The sequence below is a fragment of the Malaya genurostris genome, chromosome 3 (genome assembly GCF_030247185.1).
Source record: "Malaya genurostris strain Urasoe2022 chromosome 3, Malgen_1.1, whole genome shotgun sequence".
NCBI lineage: Eukaryota > Metazoa > Arthropoda > Insecta > Diptera > Culicidae > Malaya > Malaya genurostris.
The window spans coordinates 189,087,192-189,110,478 of record NC_080572.1 but is presented as its reverse complement, the minus strand read 5'-3'; the positions used below and the strand labels follow the sequence as shown (position 1 = coordinate 189,110,478).

Sequence of the window (23,287 nt, the reverse complement as noted above, 5' to 3'; positions counted from 1 at the left end):
TCGTTTATACATTGTAGGATGGGTCCTTCTAAGGGGAAAAAGCTTTTCTTACAAAAACTATTTCTTGTTCAAACAGTTTTTTTTCAGTGTCTCTCTATTGCTAGTTGCCTGCTATTTGCAAAAAGTATCAGTACTGGACAAGAGGAAAATTTTGTTAGAAAACCTTTTTCGTCCTAATCTTACAAATATGAATGATTGGGAGAGAATATAATTATCTACCTTAGGATAAAATTTCATACAAAGCTGTGTGTATTGTAAATCGACTTCAAATTTTGAAAACCGATATTGTTCAGTGTCGGATTCGATTGGACGAATTTCGTGTAGAATAATACTCGGAGTACTCTTTCAGTTTTGAACGAATCTTTCTGGACATGTAGACTATGCCACAAAAAGCAACTTTCCATACATCGTTTTCTCTTTTCTAAATGTATCTATTGATAATTGTTTATTTGGACTGGGGAAATGCTGTGCGGTGGCGGAATTGTAAATACCACCACGCTTTCTACATACATTCTAATCTTCAAAAACCATATCCCATTGCAACAAAATGTCTACACATTTTGTTGCCCTTCTAGAAGTTACTTTGTACGGAACCTAATCATGCCATGTATAAACGGTTGTTAGGAAACATAATCACCTACCTTGGGACAAAATTTCATCAAAATCAAAAATAATGATTTTTCAAAATACATTTTTGAAATCAATTGTTTCCAGTGTAGGACTCGATTAGAAATTTTTCCAGCATTTTCAATTGAAAATTTGTTCGTTTTGCCAGTTTTCGATAGTAATTATTTTAAAATAAATAGGTAAAAAAGGTTTGATCCTTTTCTAAAGACTGTCTAGATCAATTTATGGGAAAACAAAGTATGTAAAGCGGAATTTTTTGAAAAAGTCTACATGTCCAGAAAACTTCATTATAATCTGAGAGGGTGCTGCCAACATTTGTTCAAGTTGGCGTGTAATTTATCCGTAGTACAAATTGAGAACAACTATTCATGAAAATCGAGAGGTATTAAATCTGTTACTTGTGAGAATAAGTAGACTATATTGTCGGATGCATAGAAATAGTAAAATAGTAGAATTAAGATTTTAGATAGTACTTTTTTCTTTAGCATTTTTATTTAGTGTCCAATTAAATAAGCAACTGAAAACTGAAATCATATTGAATAATATTGTTTCTCGCTCAGCATTTGTCATCACGAAACTGGTGTTTCAAATGAAACTATTCTATCAGAATAAAACATAAAAACATAATATTGAATACGAACGAGTTTGTGCATTCTGCGATGCTGCAATCCAAAAGATGTAGTAGTAACAAGTTTTATTATTTCTAAAATTCAAAACCGTCGGCCAATGCAAGGTAATCCTGGGTCATCCTTACAACAGTCACTTTATTGCTTTCGAACACAATTTGGAGAATGTGTAATCTCCAGAAAAAAAATCAAAATTAACTGTCCAATTTCATTCGCCAATATTAACGATGTACATTTTGTAAATAGTAGACATAATTACAAACTATTAAGAATGCTTTGTGTTTATTGCTGAACAATATGCTTACAATATACACTTAGACTAATCAATTTGAGTAGCATTGTTCGTTGAGTTTTAGCGGTACCTAGATTAAAATAAAAAAAAACGCATCAAAATCAATCGAAAAGTAATAGATCTCATTCTAGTTTGCCATCACTATCATTGCAAAACCAATAAAATCCGTTGCTCTTTCATCTTCATACTTCCCATTTTGCTTTCTCATTATGTCAAAATCACCAATCTGGTTCTGTTTGCACGCACCAAACCACTCACACCGGTAGTAGTTCATCATCACCGAAGAAAAAGAAAACTAGAAATGATCTGTCATCACCAAGCATCTCCATCCGTTCGTCCTGTCCTGTCAGAACCTGCTCACTTTTCGACCCACGGCTTCATTCTCACACATCCACCATTCCACGGACCTTGGTAGTAGTACCAGTAGTAGTATCAGTATCAGTATCAGTAGCAGTAGTGGTAGTGGTAATGGTGGAAGTGGTAGCATTAGTCGCAATAGCACTCATGGCAAAATTTTGCTCCAACTCATTCTATTTTGTTTTCAAACCACCTCGATATCTCACCCGCATTCTATTTTCATTATTCATTTAAAATTTAAATTCCATCCGATTTAAAACCCTTCAGGGAACGAACGACGACGACGACGACGACGGCAGAATCAGATTCAATCAATATCAAATATCTGTGGGCTGCTGCTCCCAGAGCTCATGGATCGGGGGAGCGGGAACATCTTGCCCAGCTCGTATCGGGGACCGCTAGACGCCATGAGGTCAGAAGGCACTCATTCGCTGTACTTAGTGCCAGCATTAACTATTCTCATCAGCAGGGGTGACGATGACGGAAACTCTCGTCCCGCGTAACAGTTTGTGTTGGCTGAGAAGGACCTGGCAGCAACAGCCGGTTCGGGTTTTTCAGGTCAAGTGGAAACCGTTGCTGGTGCGGAGCGATTTCCTGCCGTAATTTCTTTGTTGAGATTTTGTCACTCATGATAAATAAGATGTGACACCGCAAAAAAAAATAACAATAATTTGCCATCTGATGCTGAAAGGCTTCCCAGAGCCAGAAATTGACAACAATTCGGAAACATTGATTGAATCTAGTTCCACCGTCCCGGCGAGTCGAAAAAGTTTCCCATTAACACATTCGATTCGATCGTATGTCTCACAATTGGCACCAAAATTGCAAATTATCCTGAACCTCTTAACCAGTCTAGTGATACCAGCTTATAATGACATGAGTTTCGTACTATTTCTTTCTCTCTCTCTCTAACTTTCGTATTTGCAGCGTGGCAGCAGCCGTCACTACAGCCACAGACACAACCAGCGATCGCAGTCGCTGAACCGAGGCCAAGCACTTTCCCGAGCCGATGTGACTGGGATGTGGTGACAGCAAGGAACCTCAGGTAAGCGGTTTGGTTATCCGTCCGGTTTGGTTGCAGCATTTTAATGTTCTTCCATTTTCCTTTTTTTCCACGATCTCATCCACAGGAGGACAGGCTGGATGCCCAAGTTGCGCAATGGGTAACAAACTAAGCTGTTCTTGTGCGCCGCTTATACGTAAAGCATATCGGTATGAAGATTCACCGTGGCAAGCATCGCGTAGACGGGACGGTCATCTCCTGAGGTGAGTACCGGGCGCTCCCGTCCAGTGAGGTGCGGTCAATGTTCAGATTCGTTCCATGTTCGGTTGTTGTGAGTTGTTTTCTGTTTTTATTTATTTCTTTATTTATTTATTTTAAAAAAAAACGTTCAACTGAATAGTCGTCTGGCAATGGTGACATTTAACTCTGATACGTACCTTATTCGAGAAACCGAGTAAAGATTCAAAATCAATACACGAATGACGTGGGCGATCAAATCTTTCGCGTGCAAAAAGGGGCTAAGGTTCACTAGGAGATTGATAGCCTAAGGGCCATGCGGAATCCTACGGAAAAAATAGCCAACAACAGTGGATCTGTGGGTTCCTGCTTCCAAGTTGTAAACAGCGAAAATTGTAGGAGTCTCTCTTTTCCTATCATCAATTACCAGATTCTTTCAACTGGAACTAGCACTTCATTCAACCAACGATTTTTGTTTCGAAAGAATTATTTCTTATCTATGGCTTGATGTTGCAAAATTCTTCTCGTTGAAGGTACGACCAAATTCAATTAAACTCAGATTCAAATGAAATGTTTCATAGTCCTAGTCTTATTTTACCGGATCAGACATTCAATTCAAAATAACGGGGTAAAATGCACCAAAAAAGAAATAAAAAATATAGAGAAAGGCAAAACCTGTTTTAATCCACCTAATGATGGTGTAATGATGCATTTTTCATTTTCATTTTCTCCTGTATATTACAGCAGAAATTCCCCGAAATACTACAATTTAAAAAAGTTTAGAAAATATCAGGTATACAACTGTGCTTCCGCCGTTTTACGATAGGTGGCTGTACCGGCTGAGGCTGGTCAAAATACATAGATGATCGGGCCAAACCCAAGAAGAGCTTGCCGAATCGTTGGGAGTTAGTCAGCAAGCAATTTCAAATCGTCTCAAGGCCCTGGGTATGATTCAGAAAGAAGTAAACTGTATCCGGTGGTTCGATACGATAATCCTAAACGCAGAAAATCATGGGGAAAGCCCGGGCATGCTACTTCGTCGAAGGCAAAACCGAATATTCACGGCGCTAAGGTGTTGATTTGTATTTTGGTGGGATCAGCTCGGTGTGATTTACTACGAGCTCTTAAAACCGGGTGAAACCATCACAGGAAAAAAGGTCGCGCGCTAAAAGAAAAGCGGCCACAATATCAAGAGCGACATGACAAAGTCATCCTTCAACACGACAATGCTCGGCCTCACGTCGCAAAAGTGGTCAAAAAGTACCTGGAAACGCTGAAATGGAAAGTCTTGCCCCACCCGCCATATTCCCCAGATGTCGCCCCTTCAGACTTCCACCTATTCCGTTCGATGGCACACGGCCTGGCAGATCAACATTTTCAATCCTTCGAAGAGTTGGAAAATGGATTGCTTCATGGATAGCGTCAAAAGAGGACTCCTTTTTTCGAGCTGGGATCCGAAAATTGTTGGAAAGATGGAAAGAAAGACGGACAAAACTTTGAATAATACATCTGTAAGCACTTTTTCGCAATGAAGTTTTTAACATTGGAAAAAAACGGCGGAAGCAAAGTTGTACACCTGATAGGTTTGTAGATTTTTGTTGCAAAATACTGCTACATTGATATACCATATTTTAAATTTAAGTTAGTGAAAATTTATTCAATCATATGTGAGAAAGTGAAGTGAGCTACATTTTAGGGTAACAGAGGTATTTTGCACACTTTAGGATTGGTGTTATTTTGGCCCACTTTGTAGAAATATCCATCATATGTTGTAATATCTTCGAAAAACCCTTCCGCAATAGGTAATTTAATGTGATTAGCTTCAAATTGATGCAATATGGGTTACTTAACATCGATTAAATCCGTAAAGTTTGTTAGGTGGGCCAAAATATATGAAGTGGCCAAAATACCTGTTACCCTATTACATTGGATTACTATTGTTGGTACACGGAAAGACCGAAATTAGCATTTTGGCGAAAAAATTAGTTGATTTTCTGATTTTAGTTAGTTATTTTTTGAGACAACTAAAAAAATCTTACTTTTGCTAATTTAGATTTTTTAATTCTAATTCTCTTAATAATAATAAAATGTTTGTTGAAATGGCTATTTTTTTTAGTTGAATTCACCAATTAAACGTGCTGTCATTTCTTAGCTAAGGCACGCTTCATATCCATTCAACTAATTTTTTAGTGGAATTAGAGAAATAAAACGTTGTTTTCAACCAACATAAATGGTTGAATTGGTTTCTGCAATTAGCAGCTATATGGCGCTCGTTAACACCATAATGACTACTAGCCACTAGATGGCACACTACTACCGAAAAAAATTTCAGTCGCGGTTATCTTTTCTATATTTGCAGGTATAAATACGATGTTGTATTGGAGAAAAAGACATAAGCGAGACATAAACTTCTTTTTGAAAAATTTTACTTCTAAATCGCTGTTTTCTTCATTCGACTTCGCGAAATCGACTCACTGAAAACTTTGAGCACTCGGAAAACAAAAACCGAATACAAGTAGTACACCGGACGGCGTAGCCCGGAATGAGAAGATACAAAAAACATCATTTGACGTGTACAATTGAAGTGCAACATTCGAAACTCATTTCACTGTTTCGCGTAAAAACATTATTACCCACAATCGCTTCAACTGCGCACAAATTCTGAATAAATATACTTTCCACTAACAGTTTGCGTCATTTTTACATATCGGTTTAGAAATTTATATAATATAATTTATATAATCGTAACACATGAGAAAAACATCTAAACAATTTGCGAGCAGTTTCAACAAGACTGTCCCTTTTAGCTTTTTAATTGATTGTTTTGCTTTGACACTGCTGTCCTTCAGTAATGACGGTGATAGATAAATAGAATCAAAGTTTCTGATTTTAATAACGAAATTAGTTGTCAATGAGAATTTCGTGTTGGATTGAAATATTGCTGGTTTGTGTCCAGAATATTCGCCAACTAAACACATTCTCTAAAAATAAGAGTTTTTTTCAGCACAGTAAATTCTAAATTTTAACTAATTTTATAGTTATTTTGGAAATTTTGTTGTTAAAATCAACTAATTCAAAAACAGTAATACGAATTAGGCGCAGAGCTAATTTCGGTCGTTCCGTGTACTTCCGCAACCAAAAAGCTGGATATCGGCATAGAGACATTCGGTTCATTCAACCATACACTAATATGACATACAAATTTATTTACGAATTTCTATGAAGATTTGAATTTTGAAAAAAAAATGTGCCGGTAGTCGGACTTGAATAAAATTTTGCAGATCTTTTATGGAATTACCAATGGTTTATTTGGTTACAGACTCTCATGGTCTGCAAACTTAAAAAAATAACTAGCAAATATTAAAAGGGAGCTTATGACAAAAAAATATTCTTGAAACTGACATTTTTACACTAAGCACCGTACCTTCGGAAGCAGGGGTTTAAGCCGAATAAAAATTGGAATATTCTTATGGTATCTTGAGACCTTTCATTTAAATCGATGTTTGTGGAAATCGGTTCAGCCATCTTCGAAAAAAGTGAGTGACATTATTTCACATTTTTGTTTTATATCACTCTGTAATTCCGGGACCGGAAGTCGGATTCAATTGAAAATCAGGAACTTTGTATGGGACCATGATACCTTTCATTTGAATCTAAATTTGTAAAAATCGATTCAGCCATCTCCGAGAAAAGTGAGTGACAATATTTGTCACATACACAGACATTTGCTCAGCTCGTCGAGCTGAGTCGAATGGTATATGACATTCGGCCCTCCGGGCCTCGTTCCAAAAGTCGGTTTTTGCAGTGACTGTAACCTTCTTGTTAAAAGGACTCATGCGGTTTTGAACAACAAATCTTTTTTTTTTATCTTCCTCCGATGATACTTCTTTGGGATAATTCCGAAGCCTGCTTCATGATGGCCCAGTAGTTTTCAGTTGGTCGCAGTTACGGTGCGTTTGGGGGATTGAAGTTCTTCGGCCTAGTACCACTCCAAAATATATTTCGAGTAGCACGAGACTAAATCCGCTCAGAAAAACGTTGGACCATTGTGTTATCTAAAAATTGGAAGTAGACGCTTTTGGAGATATTTCTTTATGTAAACGTGCCTATTAATCGTACCGGTTATCACAAATTGTGTTCTCCGCTTTCCACATTAACAAATCGATTGCCAAATCATATATTTTTTGGCAAACTGTGACTTCTTCTGCTTACTAACGTCTTTTGGAACAGGATGAGTAGAGAAATACAGAAGTCCCGGAAGCTGCCGGAAGTCTGCAACGTCTCGACTGTAGAGTTGACGTGCACGTAATTTTCCCACAATTCTCAGCCGTTCATTGTGATTCAATATCTTTTTAACTTTGTACGTCCTTCACGTTTCTCTCGTCTCGCATGACAGTTTTACTCAAACGCAATTGTTTTACCACATCTCTTACAGAACTGCTTAGATTCCTCTCGTAAGCTTGAACTACCCGTTTGTGAACTTTGTCACTATACGGAAAGGCCACTGCTGTTCTTCCGACTTCGCCTTCGCAACGACTGCAAAACTACTACTGTCACACAATGTAAACATTACACATTGAACTAGTTTCACCCAAAACTGTAATTGAAAATACCCAGCGGATGCAAAGTTAAAGCCATTTGAAAGTGAGTCTGTACGCCGTTCTCATAGATCTCATAGACCCATTAGCAACATAACTCAATACTAATTTAACCTGGTGCGCCATCTAAGTTGAATTCATTGAACTGGTTTCATTGTGTACTGATTACAATGGAGAACTAACATCATTTCAATTAATCGATAGTATTTTAAGAACTTTTACAAATCTTTTCTTTTATTCAATACATACATTTTAGATTTTGAGCCAGACGTGATGGTTAACATTCACTTCCGGAATTAATACCGGCTTGCTTGAGGTTATTGAGAATGTTGAAGGAATGAAAAAGTAAACTATTTTTAATCCACCTAATGGAATGATAACGCTCTGTCACTCACACATTATATTTTTTACTAAAATAATCTCTGAAACGAATTTTTACTCATTTTTTGATATAAATTCATTCAGATTGAGCCTCTGTGTTAAAAACAAGCTATGGAAAGAAGTTTAAATATTTTCAGTGATTATCTGTCAAAATGGAAAATTAAACCAAATGCAGAAAAAACGCAATTAATTATCTTTCCTCATAAGCCAAGAGCTTCTTTCCATAAACCAAACAATAATCACATTCTCAAATTGAATGGCTTGGAATTGACATGGTCTGATCAAGCAAAATACTTAGATTTAACGTATGACAAAAAACTTTGCATACAAAAACTGCCCTCAAACAGAAAAAATTGATGTACGCTGTTTGAAAGGGTTTATATTGGAAATGATTTTCCCAAAATTGTAACCATTTAACTGCCATATTGGTAAAGTTATGGTGTATTTCATGTAAAAAAAAAAGTTCAAAATATTCGAATTTCTTTATTCGCACTTACAATTTTGGTACCACTCTAGACTGTACATCAAAAATAAATCATTTATGAGTACATCACGCTGTATTTTTTCAGATTTTTAAAGAATTTGGACGGGTATAATATCAGACTTTGAAAAAAAAATAATTCGGAAAACCATGCGTCTCCATCAAGTTGTCATTATCCGATGGAGACGCATGGTATTTAGTTCTAAAATCATATATCACATACCATTAGAACTAAATACCAAGCGTTTCCATCTACAACCTGAGTTCAGGGCTTATGAAAGAATTTCATTCCTAAAGTTATTTACACACGCCCGTCCGTCTATCTCGATTTAGCTAGTAATGATGTAGGGAAACAGTTCGTTTGAATGCATTAGTGAACACGTTTCCAGCGGACGGTTGTATTTCATAAGGAAGGACCAGTGAGAGAAACATGAATCAGAACTAATGAATTGATAAATATTTAGGTTTTAATATATGGTTCAAAGTTTTTATTTGTGAACTGATAAGTCATTTTACATTTATTTTACATTTATTGTATTCAAATCAAATAAATCAACAAATACATTGTAGTCAATTTTAATATCACATTTTTGCTATATTTAGTAAAAATTCTAAAGGACAATTTAATTATAGTTCTTTTGCAGAAAAAAGTATTTCTAGATACCAAGCGCAAAACCAAGAAAAATTCGAAGTCAAAAGTATAAAATTGGTCTGAAACTGTTATCAGTTCAGTCAAAAATTCCAGCATAGTTTCGAACCAGCCTTGCCAGAACGACCTTTTCATTTAAAGTAAGGATACCTTCCAGAAAGTATGGAAAAACATAAGCTTCTAAATAGTAATAGATAACCTATTGATACACTCATAGCAGTGGAGCCTTCCGGAAAGTAATAAACGTAAGATAAAGGAATTAAACCCGGGTTGACGATTCAATGCATAGGACACTGGTCTCACAAGCCAGTTGTCGTATGTTCGAGCTTCGACCTGTAAGGATTCATAGTGTCAGTGGGATCGTAGCACAAGCCATGCAATGATTCTGTACGCTATGAATGTACAAATTCCACGAAAGGAATGTAATGCCAGGACTTCGCTTGCTAAACGAATGAAGAAAAGATAATTTCTTGCAATGGATTTGATAGACTGTTTCTTTCCATGTTTTTTATCATGCGAATTTAAATTATATTATTTATTCAATTTTGTCAAATTGAAATTTATATAGAATACCTACCTAACAATACCTACTGCTACCAGCTCGTACAGTTTGTATATGTTGTGATCCATGTTTTTATTTTTTATTTAAAAGATAATTTTATTCAGGCCTATATGCGTACAAGCTTTACGTGGCCGATTGAGCCATAAATAGATTTTTTTTTAGTTGGATCTCGTTGTCACCCTTTTCTAGGGGGAGAGGAGCTTCCATTTCCCTCCTGCGAGGATTGAGGGGCACTTCGTTCGTGGTTCGTCTCGTCATTCATTGCCACATCGATGGTATTGTTGTTGGCTTCATTGCTAGTTGCTGGAGATGAGCCTTGTTGTACAATGTTTGCTGTTGCTGGTTGGTTGGATGGTAAGTTGTTCACTGCAGTTAATGCACTTAGTTCTTTAGGGGATACGTTGGATGGTTTCGTTGAAGTGGATGCTTCACTGTTGTTGGTGACTGTCACAGGTGTACTGGTATTGCTTTGGGTTGGTGTGACGGAAGCACTGTTGTCCTTTGGTGTAGTTGTCTCCTTGTCCAGTTTATCACATGACTTACCGTAGTGAACAGCTTTTTGACAATACTGACATGTGGCCATCTGATTGTCATAGGTAACAAGTGATTTGCACGGAATTCTTGTATCTTGACCGAAAATCACATAAGAAGGTATACACAGAAAGAAATAATACACGAGATGTAAATCAATAGTAACATGGAAAAGACATGAGTTGAATGGAAATTTTGATTGAAAACCTTCATCGATGCAAAACTAAATTGAATTGCATTGAATTTTCAATGAATATGACTGTATCTTTCAATTAACGCTTATTTTGCGATTAAATTATATTGAAACATACAGAATTGCATTGGAAGATCATGCACACGCACTTCTATAGCACTATCTTCCATATATACCGGAATGTTGTACTTAATATTCTCGTGCTCCACATAGTGCACATTGTTATTGTTTTTTGCGAATTGAATTGCATCCAACTCTTTATAAAACTGGATGTAAACAACATTATTGGTCTTATTGCATTGAAGTAAATGCACACGTTTAATGTCCAGCTGCATTTGCTCCTTAAGCAAACCTTCAAGTTCACGTATCGAAGGTCGAATTTTGCACTGCCTAAAGTCAACAACAATTGTATTCTTTCGTGTCGGCGGTAGCTTTTGTTCGTTTGGTTCACTCATTTTCGAGGTCTATTGTTCACTACACAATACTGTACTTGGTTTCTTCTGTTTCCAACGTAAGCGGTTTTGTTTTATCGACTGACTTGGAGGAGATGTAAAACCGAACTGTGATCCATGTTTGAAGTGTACCCGTGACGCCAACCACCATCCGACCGATCAATAGTTGTATTTTCAACCCAATGGCTTTCGTGTTTGTTGTAGTACTGAACGGATGCACCATGATTTTATCATCCACGTACCCCAATCTCTCCTAATCCATTCTAGTGTATTTAGGTTGTGGGCTGAAGTATTCCACGTTTCGGCCAGTGGCGCTGGTACCGTCAAATGGCAGCAAGTTTCCGAAGATCTGGTTCCGGTCAACATCACCTGCATCCAAGATTCGCCAGAGTGCATCTTCCACATTACCGCCTACAACAGCCAGGTGGACAAGATTCTCGATGTGCGACTAATTCAACCAGGTAGCTAGCTGACGCAGCAATGTTAGACCATCCGAACTCTTTTGCTAATACTTCTGCTTTCTAGGAACTCGAATCGGTCAAGCGTCAGAATGCTTTGTATACTGGAAGGATCCAATGACCAGCGATACCTGGGGTCTCAACTTTACTTCTCCTATCGATGCCAAACAATTTCGCGAGTGCTGCGTAAGTATAAAATGAGAACTATCTATTTTTATTCTTTTGACAAAACTAACTCGGAACTTGTGTATTTTCTCTGAGATACTTATGGTGTCTTTTGATTTTTTCTGTAGTATTCAGCACCCCGTTGTCAGTTCCTCTATCTTCCTACCAAACCTACTAAATTTTCAATACACTCAGCTTCAAACCAATCGATTATAAAATGTTGCACTATTATTCGGTACCAACAAAATCGAGTTAACAAAGCTAACTAAACTCCGTACATAAACAACCCTTCCTCCATACATAACAATCCCGAATTTTGTCGAATCATAATCCCTGGTCGTAAACCGTCCCCCGATTCCCTATGCACACTGTCTATCAATCATTGCCGTTCGTGTCGTTCCCGCATCATTTGCCCCCTAATAATAGTGCGACGTTTTACAGTCGCCTTCTTTCAAATTTTCACGAAAGGCCTCCTCAAGCTATTCACTAAAACTTGATCCACCCGGAAAGGGCAAGGTAAAAACGAAACGAAAACCACTCAGCACTCCGGCGAGTCCATCGAGGGCCCGTGAACCGCAGTGCACCTGCATGACAGCCGAGCAGTACGCACGCATCCGGGCCCAGGATCCACGCTATCGAGGTTTGTAGCCTGAAAGACTCAGAAGAGAAAAAAAACCACTGATAGCTGATCGTACCACTTTACCATTTTAGGATCATCGACCCTGCCGCGAGCTACCAACCGTGCGACGGAAACAGAAACACTCAGGAGTGAAAAGATTGCCACGGCCACATCCAGCACTTCACTGTACGATAATGTCGGAGCTAACACTACTCAGGGAACTGCCATCAATACTCAAGGTAAGTTGTTTAATCGAAACTAGATCGGAAAGCATTCATTTATGATGAGATATTCATATCATATGTACTTGAATTCGATCTTTATATTCAAAAGATTCGCGTTAAAGAAAAAACAAAACCAAACGAGAAACAATTCGAATAGGATAGTACACAGGTTTCTCCTTACCAGAAAAAAACACTTTAGTCTACACAACGATCTCATCATCTTTTTCCATTAAGCTGGTCTTGTTTAATCTGAGAAAAAAATGTAATCCATAGGGGCAAAATCTGATCAATATGGGGGATGCGGAAGCAATTTAAATTTTCATTCAAAAATTTTTTTTACTGATGTGAAACATTAACCCTATCAAATTTTCCCATAAATCCGAAATTTGAATATTTTTGAATGAGAAATAAACTCTCCAGAACTTTTTAAGTTGGGGTGCTGCGAAATTTATTTTTTTCCTTCCTTATAAGATGTATGGCGTTAGGACAATGTTTTGTATCTAGAGTTTCCAATAAGTAGGAAACGACTGTTAGTTGCAATTGATTTTGCAGCATTTTCTCTCTACTTTTTTTTCGAAAATGTATATGCCACCTTGCACATATCTGCGTCTTTGAAGTTTTCCTCAATTATTCACGAGGTCTTGAATACGTATGTTTCAATGCGCCATGTTTAAAAGCAAGCAGTCCTTACCCAGAATCTCGGCCCTCAGATAAAAAGCAAATCTTGCTCCGGTCCAATTGTTTCCAAATTCGTCTTCCGGTCCCAGATTAATGGAGCGATAAGAGTTAATACCTTCAATTTCAAGAGTGTGAGGAACAAATATCTGTAAACCTCTACAGTAAACTTTTCTTGTTGTTATTTTTGCCAAACAAATTTACTTCGACTATACTTGTTCCGGATACACTGGAAAAAATATCAAAAACTTACTTATATTCAAATGAAAGGTATTATAATCATAGCTGCAAATTGTCAATCATGTCAAATGACCTTGACAGACTGACTAAAATTATCGTCAACTATAATCGGTACAGTCAAAGTGTCTGTCAAATGAGATACTCGATAGTTCTATGACCAAGTAAAAGTATACTCAGTTAAAGACAGACGACTTTTTTGTTTTCTCTCTCATACTCCTATTCCCTGTTGAAGTAAAAAAGTTCCATAAACGTACTAACACAAATTGATAAAGTTCATTGTTCTTTGAAAAAAGTCATCGGACTTCGGAGTTTATTGGTGTAAATGAATTTAATTCAATGTTTATGCTGCTTGATTAATATTTAGTCACATCGTAATCAAGCAGTGACAGGAGAAATGAAGATAATATCAATCGCATCGGCAATCAATGAGCGTCCTGGTGAGTGTAATATCAAGAGAATTTAAGTTATGACAGATCGGCTCTCAGACACTCAATATATGATGATTGGTAGAGCCTGGTTGGCAGCAGTCCAGTGACATAAACTTTCCTATCGTCGTCGTGCAAAGTTGCTGGTTGATAGTGACATTTAGCAGCTCTGATTATAATGCAATATGACAATTAATTTCCACTTTTGGATTCCGAAATACAACGAGATGGGTGTTGAAAATCTACTCAACTTGACTCAAAACTGTTTCAATGTTAAGGTCCGTCAGTGGCGAACTTAGCAAAAATTTTTGGCTAAACTTATAGAATGGATTTCGATGAAAGGTCTCCCTGCTTTCTATTCAGTTTCATCTGAATCCGGCTTCTGGTTTCAGCGATACAAGACTATGTTATCTGTCAACAAATCGGAAACGAAGAGCCGTTGAAGAAATACTCGTCTATTTTTGAGAGTGTGTAGATTGATGAGAGCCCAGTGCTTCTTGTATTGGGGCTCAAAATATTTACAATATTTCAGAACTCCGTATACGGAATTGCGATGCAAACTTTCATGAGGCAATACACATCGTTGAAGTCTTGAGTGTTTCGTATGCCACCATTAAGTATTTAAATACAATCGGCGACTATGCCAAGAGAAGGTTATTGTATTACATTTCTTGACGTTCACTACCACGCCGTTTCTGTCACACATGTCTGAGGAGTGTATCGAAAATAAGCTATCCACAAATTTTTCTTTCTAATTATGACAAAACACGATATTTTATTCAAACTAAAAATTGATCTTTTATTGTACGTGGTTAAACATGAGCGTAATAAAAACCGGATGAAATTTAAGTTATTCCTTCCCAAGTTTTCGAACTTTTGATCGAGCGCTCTTCATCAAGTTCCGGGCAAGTGTTGCATCGCATTTTTTGAACGCTTGAGCCCAAATTTTTTTAAACACCTGCAGTTGCCTTACCAGTCTTCTTGAAGACCCTCTTCACGATTGCCCAGTAACGTTAGATGGGTCGAAGCTGAGGGCAATTTGGTGGATTGATATTTTTCTCATCGAAATTTATACTATTTTCCGCAAGCCAATTGAGAGTGGTTATGGCATAGTGATCCGACGCTAAATCCGGCCAAAACATTGGAGGTGTGCTATGCTTCTTATATAAAGGCAGCGATCTCTTCTGAAGACACTTAGATAGATAGATTACTGCCTTTATAGTTCCGGTAGTGGAAAAAATGGTTGACTTCAAACCACAGGAACATATTGCTTGCCATACCAGTACTTTTCGACCGAATTTCTCCACTTGAATCGACCTGTCCACATCGCTCACATCCTCCCCAACGACGACAGTAAAGTATTGTGGACCTGGAATGGTTTTTGAGTCCTCCTTTACATAAGTCTCATCGTTCATCAAAACGCATGCATCCGGACACTGCAAAAGACGCGAAAACAATTTGTTGCTGCTCGTTTCTTCTGTTTTACACTTTGTTTCGAGATTTTCTACTTCTTGTAGGCCTTCAGGTGATTTCTCCTCTTGATACGCTGGATCATTCCGACACTCAAGCAAAGTAATGGCATTACATTCCTTTTGTGGAATTTGGCCTTTCTGTTTCAACAGACTTCGCAGCCGATTCTTAGTGTACAGAATCATTGCATGGCTAGTACTATGGATCCTACTGACACTAAGAATCCTTCCAGGTCGGAGCTCGAACATACGACAACTGGCTTGTAAGACCAGCGTCCTATGCATTGAACCACCAACCCGGGCCGACACTCGCTCCTGCTTTTTTGGCCAAATCACGTATTAACATTGATTTGTTCTTCATGATTAGAGATACCACTTTCTGGTCCAGTTTCGGGTTGGAAGAACCGGGTTTTCTGCCTCTTCCTGGTAGCTCATCCAAAGAATAATGTTCCCCAAACTTCGCTAATTTTCGCATAGTAATACCCATCTCACTGAGCCATGTGTCCAGAACCTTAATTTTCACTTTCTGTTCAATACGCGGCATTCTGAAAACGCACAATTTCAACCGTACAAACAAGTAAACAAACGAAAGCTGACAGCCAAACGCACGGCATGCTGTGATCTGAGTATAAAAAACCATAACAAATACATGCGTACAACACAAATGTATGTAGATAGCTTATTTTCGATACACTCCTTATGACCCTCTTGATGCCCAATTGTAGAACACAACAATCTAGTAGGCTTGGGATGATAATAATTTGATATCATCTGCGTATATTTCTTTAAATGACGAGAATTCGGTGACAAGATCGAACAGCAAGAACTGTTAAGAGAATAAAGATTTTAGGATCCGGAAATAGCTGCCGGAGTCGAAAAACTCACATCTATTTTCGGAGATGGATTGAGGTTTGGGGGCCGATAATAGTTCGAGGAAGCCAAATCGGATGAATGAGATGGAATTGAAACCCCAAATCGATTATCTTAGCCGACGCTCTGGTGTACTGAAACTTTGCCACGGAAAAATATTTTTTGCGGAAGGAAAAATACACGTAGAAATGTGGTCAGGTTTTAAACACTCACAGCTCAGTATATTTTGTATCATTATTAATATTATTTCATTATCTGATTGGAAATATTTCTACGATTCGATTCGAATGTATCAAGCCACGTATTTTCAATTATAAATGATTGAAATTTTGATTAGTAGCGAGCAGTGTCTATTTTGTCTGCTAAAAATCTCCAGCATATCGGATTTCTCTGCCCTAGACGACGGTTTTGAAGGAGTAAGCGATATATCAAAGGGAAAGCATCGCTCTGATTGGTCAATCGATGCAAAAGCGAAGTTGTTTGAAGCACGCGAATCTATAAATAGAAGCAAAATTATAGCTAACGTTCCAGTCCTACGCGTAGCATGCTAGAGGTAGGTTGTTGCTAGACAGCAAGACAAAAAGTGCCATAAAACGATTTGAAGCTTTAATTGGTATCAACGTTGCCTGGTATACCGATTTATCGGTATTTATAAAGATATTAAAATTCACGGATCATACGGATAAATGCCGATTTTAGTTGATAGCATGGATATACAGGAGAAAAGGTTGCTGCGAGACCTATTTTTTTTGCTCACCAAAATGAGCTTTGGTGACATTTCCGTGAACTTATGTTGACGAGATTCTGATACCGATATGGTACAGATAGATTTTTGCGGCGAATACAGATTTTTGGAAAAAGGATCTGGCAACGCTGATTGGTATGCTCTGATCTTGTGTCATGCAAGCTCGGATGAAATTCCATGTAATGTCGTTTCGCCTGAGAAATTAACATATACCCCAGAGTAAATCTTGAGTGCTTAAGATTAATTTCTATTTTTTTTAAGATGAACTCGAAATCGCAGAATGGTAGATAAACTTAACGCTATAAAAATAACTTCTTGCATACAAAACTTGAACACAAGCTTGGCGAAGAGAAGTTTTAATATCAAAATCGTATCGCAAGTATGTACAAAAATATAATTGCATACAAACAAACAATGTTCGGTGTTGGTTCCTAATCAAGATCAATCTAGGCAGACTCTCGTGCAATTGCGGATTCAAAAGTGTGACGATTGATTGAACTTTTTGATTGTAGATCATTAGAAATTTTGGTTGCCTTGTTCCACATCAATTGCTCGGACAACCCCATGGGGCTGATCCTTGTAGTTTTTCTTTTCCGAATCCCAACAACTTCATGAACTCAGTTCGTGCTCGCATCGCATCCGACGCAGTCCAAAATTTCTTACGGTCGCGACGATAGAAACAAAGACAATACAGTGCAGTGAACAATAGAGTGTACGAAATGGGCAAATACGATTTAACAAAGCCTGAAACTTGGCCTACAAGGCCAAATTCAATTTGTATTGATTTCAAGCGCTGCAAAGTTAGACCAGCAGCAACCGAAATTGAAACCTTGCCTAAGGAACGAATGCATCTAAACGTTAATGATGTAAGTGAGATTCAATTCAACAAGGCGTCTAACTGTGTGTACATTATGTTCAAACGTCAAAAAGATGCAATTGCATTTGCTTCGGATAATAACGGGGTGCACAGTGTTGATCATGACAATGTTAAATATAAAATCCCTTTGTACATGGTAGACAATGCCATAGAAGTACGCGTGCATGACCTTCCCCCGCAAACCAGCGATGGGTATGTTCGGGAAAACATGTTGCAGTACGGTGAAGTTCTTTCCATCGAAAGGGAAGTATGGCGGATTTTTTTCCCGGGTATCCGGAATGGCGTGCGAGTGGTACGTATGCAACTACGTAAAGCAATTCCATCTTACATCGTTTGTGGTCAAGGTAGAATACATCCGTGTAAAACGCTGATTACGTATGAAAATCAATTGGTTACATGTCAGTTTTGTGAACAACCTGCACACTACGGCAAACCTTGCACTGAAACTGCGAAAACAAACAAAAACAAGGACAACCGCTCAACAACGGAAACTAGTGAATGCAGTGCTCCTGTTTCAAAAACACTTTCACCATCTAACCAACTATCAACTGCAATCAATGTACAAACCGCATCTACGGCAACTGCAAATGAACCCAAGACGGCGATCAACAACGAAAACAAGGAAACAGAAACCGCTCACAACTCCAACGATATAGCAATGGATGATACGAGCAACGGACAAAATGACCTCGAATCTTCGCTAGAAGGAAATGGAAGCTCCTTTCCCCCTAGAAGAAGGTTGACAACGAGATCCAACAATAAAAAAATAATTTTATGTAACAAAAACATGGGTAAATCGGCCACGTAAAGCTATACGCAAATTGGCCTGAATAAAAATTGTTTTAAAAAAAAAAAACTTCATGAACTTTCCTAACCATTGAACCTTGTTCCGCCTTCAGTTCACGCCTTGACGGGTAATGCTCTTATGCTCTTTGAGTGGATCTAAGTTGCATGAACAGTTATTACCCGACACCGAAAGCCCCACCGACTCTGCATCAGTATAGCCAAACAAACTTCCGAAGTGCGCTCGCAGTCGTCTTTCAAGTCCTGAATAAGCATGTTTGGCACCAAGCAGCAGGATATCTACCTCATTTTCCGAATCTTACCTTGCGTATCGACGCTTTCTAGTCATCCAACCCATTTTAATGTAGTTTTGACACTATTCAATGAAACCGCATCGTATGAATCTTCCGCTGCGGGCTTCATCGGCAGTGGAGTTTCGACCTCACGAAACCACTGTTTCATGGTATAATCTGAAGGAGTATCAGAACGAAAGAATTTAAGCAATTTTGAACGAACAAAACAGTTTAAGCCTGAAATTGATTGTTTATCCGAAATAATGTCACGATATGTATTATCAAAGCAATGTTTAGTCATAACTTCATAAGTAAATTACACGACTGTCATGAACGTTTCAAGTGAACGCTTCAAGTGCTGTATTTATTTTTTTATGTCTCTCGAAAGTAATTATTCTTACAAAAATGTGCGTAGTTCACCCAACAGTGAAATGTTATTTCTTTTTATTTTTTTTTCATAAATACGTTTATTTCTTAAGGCAGTTTACATAAGTTTTTCTTCGCCGTAGCATCACTTTTACATAATATTCTTATCCTAATTTAATTCTAACATAGTCACAACGTTTTGCATTTATTAAAACATATTCTCTTATTACTTAAATATCATCTTAGGTAACTCGTCATTAATTATGAAATCTACTCGGAAATATTATTTGAACCAAACGATTAACTTCTATAAATTATAAAATAAGCTGTTATTTTCAGACATTTTGTTAATAATTTCATAAACTGTTTCGAGTTTGTTTGTATCATTACATTATTTTTATTCTAATTTAGCTATTGGTTGAACTCATGGACGCAGCTGGGATCAGAACTAAGTCTTGAAAGGGGCCTTTATTAAATTGAAACTCCAGTTTTCTTTATGAAATGATAAATAAGTTTCATGTATGAAAGGTCACGACAAGCAAGAATGTCTCGAACTGGGATATTGGATAGTCTACCTTGGGTACGCAAAGAATTTATTAGTTGAGATCTGACATCACGATACTCCACGCATGTCCAAACGACATGATCAATATCTCGATAACCTTCGCCACAAGCACAATGATTAGTCTCGGAGAGCCCAATTCGAAGGAGATGTGCATCTAACGTGTAGTGATTGGACATGAGTCTAGACATCACACGAATGAAATCTCTACTCACATCCAGTCCCCTGAACCATGCCTTTGTCGATATTTTCGGAATAATTGAGTGCATCCACCGACCCAGATCATCTTTATCCCAAGAAGCTTGCCAGCTGGCAAGTGTTCTTTGGCGAGACGAGCTATAGAATTCGTTGAAAGCAATTGGTCTCTCATAAATTTCACCCTCAATAGCACCACGTTTGGCTAAAATATCGGCTCTTTCATTGCCAGGAATGGAGCAATGAGCCGGGACCCAGACTATAGTGATTAGATAATTATTGTTCAATATGTCGTTCAGGCACTGTTTTATTTTGCCCAGGAAAAACGGTTCAGTCTTGCCAGTCATGTTTGAGCGAATGGCTTCAATTGCACTCAGACTATCTGTGAAGAGGAAATAATGGTTTGGAATTAATGTGACGATTACACTCAAACTATATTGAACTGCTGCTAGCTCTGCTATATAAACAGATGCAGGTTCTTGAAGCCTAAATGAGGCCGAAACATTATTGTTGAACATACCAAACCCTGTCGCTTCTTCAATTCGCGATCCGTCCGTGTAAAACATTTTCTCAGAGTCAATATGCCTGAACTTACTTGAAAATATTTTTGGGATTTCCGTCGAACGTAGATGATCCGGGATTCCACGCACTTCGCGCTGCATGGATGTATCGAAAAATAAAGTTGAGTCAGGGACATTTAGGAGGCTGACACGATGTTATTTCTTTTTAATCACTCAGTATTAGATTTGACGCATTCACATAGCAAATAGCAAAATATTGTGATTGATGCTAGAAATGTTGTTTATCGGAAATTCAAGAGAAAGTGTTTATTTTTGGGTTGCACATTCATTGTATGCTTCAAATAACAAAAAAAACAGTGTTGAAAGTATTCCAAAAAATGCCTGGTTAATTTTATTACATTCTCACCCTAAATACGATTTAAGATTAGGTAATTAAAATGATTTTTAAAAAACCATATATTTTAAAATTGTTCCGCCACTCTACTATACCCTTCGATGTAGTGAATAGGCGTAATTTCATAAATCATGCAAGGAGCAAGTCGACCAGAGGCGAAACTCTTGTTTTGATGATTTATTTACAGGATATAGAAGTGCTAAATTTTGCATACACCAACATTTTATTGACTTTTAAAACATTGATCACAAAATATACGATATTTCTTAGACAGGAACTGTAACCAAAATTAAAATATTCATCGCTGTTTTTTCCCATTTGCGGTCAATGTTAGTTGCTTTGTAAAACAGATTTAGGATATCAATGGATTAGTGTATCATAAAAGTGTTCGAATGGTCATCATTTAACCAACTTTCCAAATAACACCGTTGCGAAACGGAAGAAGTCGATTCTCCATTCGGATTTAGAATAAATGGAAAGAAAAACTCATCAACAACCCGGAAAAACTGAATTTCTCGTACGTTGTTTTTAGGAATAAAAAAAAACGGGTGGAATGAATAGGTGAATAGGAATAAAAATAACATGTTTTTCCACACTTTGGAATTTTTTTCTTTAGTTTGAGTGAATTCTATTCCTATTTATTTAAAAAAGGTAAACAAACATAATACAAATACATTTATGTCGAATCGTACGACAAATTTGGAATAATTGCAATGAATAATAATGAAAATATTTAATTTTTTTCACAGGTTAGACGTCGGTCGTCGCAATCATTTTTTTAATCACGAAAAATAAAATTATTCCATATTTTTAGTATGATTCATTAGAGCTGATCGGTTTCGTCAACTAATGAAGTTGTAGTGTATTGTTATAAATAGGCCAATTTTTACTACTCGTATGGTCTATGGGAACTGCCATATAGTTGAGTATTAAAGAGTTTTCAAGTAATTACATAGATGTATAAATGATGGATCTATTACCACAACAAGTATTACATTCAGTATTCACATCTTTCGCTTATGAACCCAATGAGCAGTACACAACTCATGCCAAAGATTTTGATCTTTAATAAAAAATGAACAATTTCGCTATAGGAGCATTTTGGTTATAAATTAAATGACTAAATTGACCGTCTTAAACAACATGCACAAACACTCAATCACTGAAAATATTTCTTTGTGTCGGTTTTGCACGATACGCTTTGTACTATAATTTGGTAAATTCATGACTGGAATTTTGTACGCCTTATTTTGTCACTGAATTTCACCTCTATGCTCTTTCATACAAAACGTTTTCGAAAGACTCAATTTTGAGTTATTCGTTACTATTGGAAATGTTATTACTACTGGAAATTTTATCATAATTTACTGATAACATTTCCGATGGTATGCAGAAAAAGTTATACTGCTGTGGTAAATACAACCATAGATATTCTGGATTAAGTTCAACCCATCCTTATCCATGGTAAATTTTGGAAAGGCGTCCCATAGTAAATTAAGTGCTACACACGGGCGCATGAATCAAAAGAGTTAAGCCTATCAACCAAGAGAATTTTACTTTGATACAATCGTACGGTAACGGCTCCCTATTTCATCTGAGCTCCTATTTCCATCACCTTGAACATGAATAATATCTTACAACGTACCTGAACCAAACACATTTTCATCTCAAGATTTACAGTTCGTCATGTTTCTGAATATCTACTAATCAATTCGTCTCAAAATATGATCACTATTTTGCACAATTACACTACTATTGAATGCTGGATGACTTCATAATTAGTAATGTTCACTTGCCACTTGTTTGATTAACGATTAAAAACTTCAAAAGTTACCCGACAAGCAATAAAAGTTTTCAAAAATACGAGATGAAAATTTTTCACTTAGTTTACTTGATTGCGCTTTGTTCCCATCTCATTTGGTTTCGCAAAGTTGCCAAGTTTTCTCATAATGTTAAAAAAAATTCTAAATCTAAATTCTAAAATCTTCTAATTATCATCAACAAGTTTTTTTTGTACCCGTGACATTAGTTTAATTATATTATTGATATTTATGATTCAATAAAACTGTTTCGGCTTCGAATATTACCAGAAAGAGCGCGTTAAATACTTATGAAATAACCATTGTGGAAAATCTAGTAGCACTGGTTTCATTCCGCTATATGACAGCATAACGCTGTGTAGTGTGTGTGTGTGTGTGTGTGTGTGTGTGTGTGTGTTCATCGGCTGTGCACAGAGATGACAGATATTTTCATAGAAAATATGTATTGCATTGCATAAAAAAAGTTTCGCATCTGCTCTATCTGTTTTCACTAATAAAATAAGATTTCTATAATGAAAAGATATTGAAAGATAATTCGTCATATCTCTGCAAGTCATTAGTGGCGGGTAGGGTCTAACACTTTTCATTCATTCATTC

At 37.1% G+C, this 23,287-nt stretch overlaps 2 protein-coding genes across 4 annotated transcripts in view; both read left to right on the top strand.

The window, feature by feature from the left end:
* LOC131437785 (uncharacterized) overlaps window positions 1-2,949 on the top strand; it is a 94,057-nt gene extending 91,108 nt beyond the window's left edge. For all 3 annotated transcript variants that reach the window (XM_058607357.1, XM_058607356.1, XM_058607358.1), the window contains one exon: window positions 2,830-2,949. In XM_058607357.1, the coding sequence (XP_058463340.1) occupies window positions 2,830-2,931 (102 nt within the window). In that variant the 3' untranslated portion in view covers window positions 2,932-2,949. The remainder of the gene's footprint in view (window positions 1-2,829) is intronic.
* Window positions 2,950-3,040: 91 nt separating this feature from the next.
* The window catches only part of LOC131437784 (protein still life, isoform SIF type 1), a 416,149-nt gene continuing 395,902 nt past the window's right edge, over window positions 3,041-23,287 (top strand). The window contains 5 exon segments of the mRNA XM_058607355.1: window positions 3,041-3,168; window positions 11,257-11,450; window positions 11,515-11,633; window positions 12,054-12,252; window positions 12,324-12,470. Of these exon segments, the coding sequence (XP_058463338.1) occupies window positions 3,062-3,168; window positions 11,257-11,450; window positions 11,515-11,633; window positions 12,054-12,252; window positions 12,324-12,470 (766 nt within the window). The 5' untranslated portion in view covers window positions 3,041-3,061.